The sequence below is a fragment of the Leptonychotes weddellii genome, chromosome 3 (assembly GCF_054177405.1).
Source record: "Leptonychotes weddellii isolate Sample4059 chromosome 3, ASM5417740v2, whole genome shotgun sequence".
NCBI lineage: Eukaryota > Metazoa > Chordata > Mammalia > Carnivora > Phocidae > Leptonychotes > Leptonychotes weddellii.
In genome coordinates this window covers 16,291,087-16,296,045 of record NC_138371.1, presented here as the reverse complement: position 1 = coordinate 16,296,045, position 4,959 = coordinate 16,291,087, and the positions used below count along the sequence as shown (strand labels likewise).

The 4,959-nt window shown below is 59.6% G+C and overlaps 2 protein-coding genes across 4 annotated transcripts in view; both read left to right on the top strand.

The window, feature by feature from the left end:
* Window positions 1-2,077: 2,077 nt before the first annotated feature.
* On the top strand, window positions 2,078-3,990 carry SPEGNB (SPEG neighbor). Its single transcript, XM_006750081.3, has 4 exons — window positions 2,078-2,213; window positions 2,535-2,842; window positions 3,454-3,595; window positions 3,764-3,990. The coding sequence occupies exons 1-4, from the start codon at window positions 2,086-2,088 to the stop codon at window positions 3,900-3,902; spliced, it is 717 nt and encodes a 238-aa protein (XP_006750144.1). The 5' UTR covers window positions 2,078-2,085; the 3' UTR covers window positions 3,903-3,990.
* Window positions 3,991-4,567: 577 nt separating this feature from the next.
* Window positions 4,568-4,959, top strand: part of GMPPA (GDP-mannose pyrophosphorylase A) — a 7,146-nt gene continuing 6,754 nt past the window's right edge. The window contains exon 1 of one of the 3 annotated variants that reach the window (XM_031021360.2): window positions 4,568-4,704. The gene's annotated coding sequence lies outside the window, so the exon portion shown is untranslated. Of the gene's footprint in view, window positions 4,802-4,959 lie in introns of all 3 variants that reach the window. The other 2 variants (XM_081813542.1, XM_081813543.1) reach the window with 2 other exon arrangements.

Below are 4,959 nucleotides of genomic sequence, written 5' to 3'. Positions count from 1 at the left end.
TGGGCCACCAGCTGCACGACGCTCTGGTTGGTGTGTCTGCTGAGATGGGGCCACAGTCGAGAGCCAAGGGACACATCAACCTGAACATTCTTGTCCCCATGGCATGCTGGGGAGTCTGATGGGTGCTAAGACTCCTTGACTCTAGCTGCTTCCCTGCAGAACCACAGAATGGTCACTGGGTCTACAACTGAGTTGTCCTGCCCAGAGGTGGAGGGGAGGGGGGAGCCAGTTCTTGTGTCCAGGGGAGGCTGTTTCCCACCTCTCCCCACCTTGGAAACTCTGTCCTTGGCAAAGCGAAAGGAATAAAGTCTCCTCTGAACCATGAGCCGAGAGGGTTAGCACTGATGTGTTGTGATTGACGTTGAGGGCCCCTTGGCTGTGGCCCAAACAACATTTTGCCCAACCCAGCCCAGCCCAGCCTCTCTGGCTTCTCAGGACCCCAGGGAAGAGGCAAGCCCCATCATCATAAAATAACAGGGTGTTCAAGCCAGCTGGAAGGGACTAGAGAGACGTCTTGCCCACCTGTCATTTTAACGATGAAGATACACAGTTTGCCTGTGAGAATCTTTAATCCCCTACTCACCACAAGTGTTTTCATATAAAAATGAGGTGCCTGAACTCATATCTTTTTTTTATTTTTTATTTTTTAAAGATTTTATTTATTTATTTGAGAGAGAGAATGAGAGAGAGAGAGCAGGAGAGGGGGGAGGGTCAGAGGGAGAAGCAGACTCCCTGCAGAGCAGGGAGCCCGATGCGGGACTCGATCCTGGGACTCCAGGATCATGACCTGAGCCGAAGGCAGTCGCTTAACCAACTGAGCCACCCAGGCGCCCCTGAACTCATATCTTGATAAATGGTAAAATTTCTCTCCCATCCGCATTCTGATGTTGAGCTCCCTTCCCGTCTCCATTGAAAATGGAATATGAACTGCTTGTTCCAAACCCGGAGGAGCAAAGGTAATTTATGTCAGCAGAGCTGTGTCAAAATTGCTCTGATCAAAAGGTGACAGTGCTCCACACCTGGGCAGACAGTTACAAGGCATGGAGGCAAGTGCCCTGGGTTGGCTAGCCTGGACTCCAGGCAAGTCCCAGAGGGGTGAACTGAACCCCTTCTCCCAGGCAGTCTGATGCCCCTATCCACAATTTTTGGGTTTACGACCCAAAAGGGGCTTGGGCAGACCTAGAACTGGGGAGTCAGTGTTAATGCCAATCTCCAGGCACAGTCAGACCCAGCCCAGTCAGACCGTATCATGTCACATGGAGGGAAGTGAGTGGGACTGGGGTGGTAGGAGGGGATGCTGTTCTGAAAAATCTTTACCGTCCCCTCTAGGTTGATCTCAGTTTACCGCCAGGGGGCACAGTGCAGAAATGATAAGCCTAGACTCCTGGGGCCAGGCAGTGAAGTCCCTCCCCCGCCCCCGCTACTCTGGCTTCATTCAGGGGCACCCCCACAAACACTTGCACCCTTTAACCGACAGTGTCCTGGGAACGGCATGTTGTCCAACTGTCTGGGGACTGACCAGAGAGTAAAGCTGCCCCAGTGGGGAGCTGAATCTCTTGCCAGCCTGGGCCCTTGTCTGGTACTACCAGGAGTGGGATGGTTACCCCCTGCCCTGGGAGGGGATGGGGCTGCATCCAGCTGCCCAGCTGTCCGGGTGCTGACATGAAGTGCACCCCAGAGCTGCTCAGGTTTCCCCCTCGAGTCTGCCTCAGCAGCTGAGCCAGCATCCCAAACATCCTCAGGCTAAATAAGGAGCCCGCTTAGGTCATAGGGCGGGGCTGGGGTCCCCGGGGGGGCTTGGGGCAACCAAGCCAAACAAGGCAAGGAGGGGAGCGATGTATAAAACCAGGGCCCTGGGCTGAGCACCTGCCCGTGCCCCTACTGTGCCTTCCCGAAGTGCTCTGTCCCACCTGCCACCCAGCTAGTGGACCCAAGTCCCGAAGTCGACCCGCCCACGGTGAGTCCCTATTCTCAGACCAGCCCCAGACACTCCCATCCCCAGGATGTTCTGAATTGACAGGGGAAAAGCTGAAAGTCAAAGTCTCTGTGTCAGCCTAGACTCCATGTTTGTTTTGCAGTCCCCAGATGTCCAAGGCAGCTCCTGCCAAAAAACCAGCCGCTACGGCCCCGCCTCCGGGATGTACTCTGGATATCAACGACCCCCAGGTCCAGAGAGCGGCCATTCGCATCCAGGCCTCTTACCGGGGCCACAGGTGAGGGGGAGCCCGGAGCCCTCAGGAGAAGGGGAGCGGGAACTGCAGAAAGCGTACTGCTGCGTGGGGGTGGGTGGGAGCTGAGCAGTGTTACGGACCGCTGGGGTCACTGGACTTAGGGGAGAGCGGTTGGCGAGGTGTGGAAAGGCGGCCGACAAAAGCACATCATTTCATCAGGGTAACAATTCAAGAGCAGGCCCCCTCCCAACCCACCCCCACATTTAAAGTTCTAGCGGGCCGAGGGGGCGGGCAGGGGATTTGGTGCGGGCGGTCCCCATCCGCGTGGTGGGAGCTCTGGGCCCTGACCCGGCTCTCGGATAGGTCCCGGAAGGAGCTTCGCGAGAAGGGGCCGCCACGAGTGCTGGAGCCGCTGAAGGACGTGGTGCTGATCGAGGGCAGCGCGGCCAAGCTGACTTGCCGCATTGCCGCTTTCCCGGACCCATTCATCCGCTGGAGCAAAGATGGCAAGGAGCTGCGCGACGGGCCCAAGTATCGCTACGTCTTCGAGGACCCTGACGTAGTCGCCCTGGTGGTGCGCGACGGCGAGCTGGCCGACCTGGGCCAGTACAGCATCAATGTAACCAACCCCTTCGGCCAGTGCTCTGACTCGGCGCGCATCCTCGTGGAAGGTACGCGCGCCCCGGGGGCGGCGCCACCACGGAGAGCGGCACCGCCTCCCGGCGCCACAGCTGGTTCCACCCAGCGTGCGCTCACCGCTGGGCCTAGCCGAGTCCCCATGGGGTTACGGGCACGGGCTGGGGCGCGGCGACGCGCGGGCTGGCTAGCCCTTCCTGCCTCAGGATCCCATCCGGTCCCCCTCCCCGCCAAGACGGAGAAGTCCGCTATGGGCTCCAATCACTCCACTCCAGGGCCCCAAGGTCACAGCGAGCCAGAGGCAGAGCTAGGGTTAGGGCCTGGGCCTCCTGGCTCCGCCCCAGGGCGATGTTCATTCCTCGGACTGTCTCCATCCAGGGCACCGAGATGTGTAAACGTTCCCGGGCTTTCACTCGTAGTATCTCTTTTGATCCTCCATCTCACGGTGGGAAGGAGCAGGGGCAGCTACTAGTCCGGTTTAACAGCTGAGGAAATGAAGCCCCAGAGAGGCTAGACTTGCCCAACGTCACACTACGAGCTTAAATCCATCTCATATTGAGGGCGGGGTATTATCTGGGGAAGTGATGCCCCTGCCCCGCCTCACCCCTAAAGACCCTCACTGGGTCGCACGCCCTTTCTCTTCTAGTGCCTGCGAAGATTCAAAAGGGACCGGATAACACTAAGGCACGCAAAGGCACCACGGTGACGCTGACCGCGGAGATCATGGGCGAGCCTGCGCCCGACGTCGGCTGGACCAAGGACGGGGAGGACATCGAGGAGGATGACAGGCGAGGGCGGGGACCTGCCGCTGGGGCGGAACGGGGCCCAGAACCCTGGCGAGAGTGGGCCGGGGGCGGGGAACGCGAGCTGAGGGCCAGAGCTGGCTAACCAGCCTGGCCCCGGGCGCCCGTAACCTGACCTCGGCCCGCCCTCCCCGCTCCCCCTCTCCCTGCCAGGGTGTTCTTCGAGATCGGCAGTACCACCACGACGCTGACCATTCGCCGGGCCACGCCCGAGGACAGCGGCAAGTACGAGGTGTACGTGGAGAACAGCCTGGGCATGGACCAGAGCTTTGCTCGCGTGGACGTGGCCTGAAAGGAACGCTCGGACCGTTCGCCCTGGCTCCAAGCCCCGGGGTGGGTGGGACCGACGACCCTCCTCCATCTTGCTTAATAAAGCTGCTCTCTCTGACCCTCCGCGTGTTCTGGTCTTTGGGGACGCCGTTTCCTCTCCCCCGCACTCGCACCCACGCTTACTCCAGACCCACACACCAAGGTCACAGAATGTTGGGGTCGGAATGTTTGGAGAGTGCCTGGCTCAGTGCTTTATGTTACGGACTGTAAATCTGAGATAAGCTTTCTCTCACCGTCCGAAGCTCCTTCGCTTCCCAGTGGGACGGCGCGAGGAGCTTATGACTCCGCCTTCTCTTTTTCTGCCTACCTCAGGCCCCAGCCACTCGCCGGGGTTGGCGTCCTCGCCACGCCCATCTCACCGATGGCCACACCCCCTCTCGTCTCTAGGCCCGCCTCTCCCTGTGACCCTGTTCCCACTTCAGCCGCTACTCCTGGGCCCATTCCCAGACGGTTCAAGGTCCTAATCTTAGCTTCCAGCCTCTGCCTCTTAGGCCCCACCCATCTTCTCTTTAGCCCCGCCTCCTAGATACCTTGGCCACGCCTCTTGTTCTCCCATAAGTCCCATCTCCCTCCTCTCTTGTATTCAGAAGCGCGTGGAGGGGTGTGTGGGGGGGAACGGGGGAGGGCTACGGGAAACGACAGGCTCTTAAGAACTGCTATTCCCGGCATACTCCGCGAAGGAGTTCTCGCGAGTCGCGAGAAGACACGTGCGCGGAAGGAGCAAGCCGTAGCGGGCGACAGAGCTGGAATAAAAAAAGCTAGTGGTAAAGCTTGCTGACGGAGGGGTGGCGAAAGGGGTAGAGGGCAGGGGACGGCCCCTACGCCGAGGGCTGCTCGGAGGTCCCGGCTGGCCCTTCGGAGGTCCGTTCTTGTTAGTCCCACAACTCCTGGCTACGCGAGCCTAGGGTTTATTAGACGGAGTCAGTTGTGACGTTCAGAGGGTCAGCAATCAATCCTGCGAATCCAGAGTTTCAGACTTGTCGCCAGTATTGGGACCCTGAGCGGGGGGGGGGGGGGGG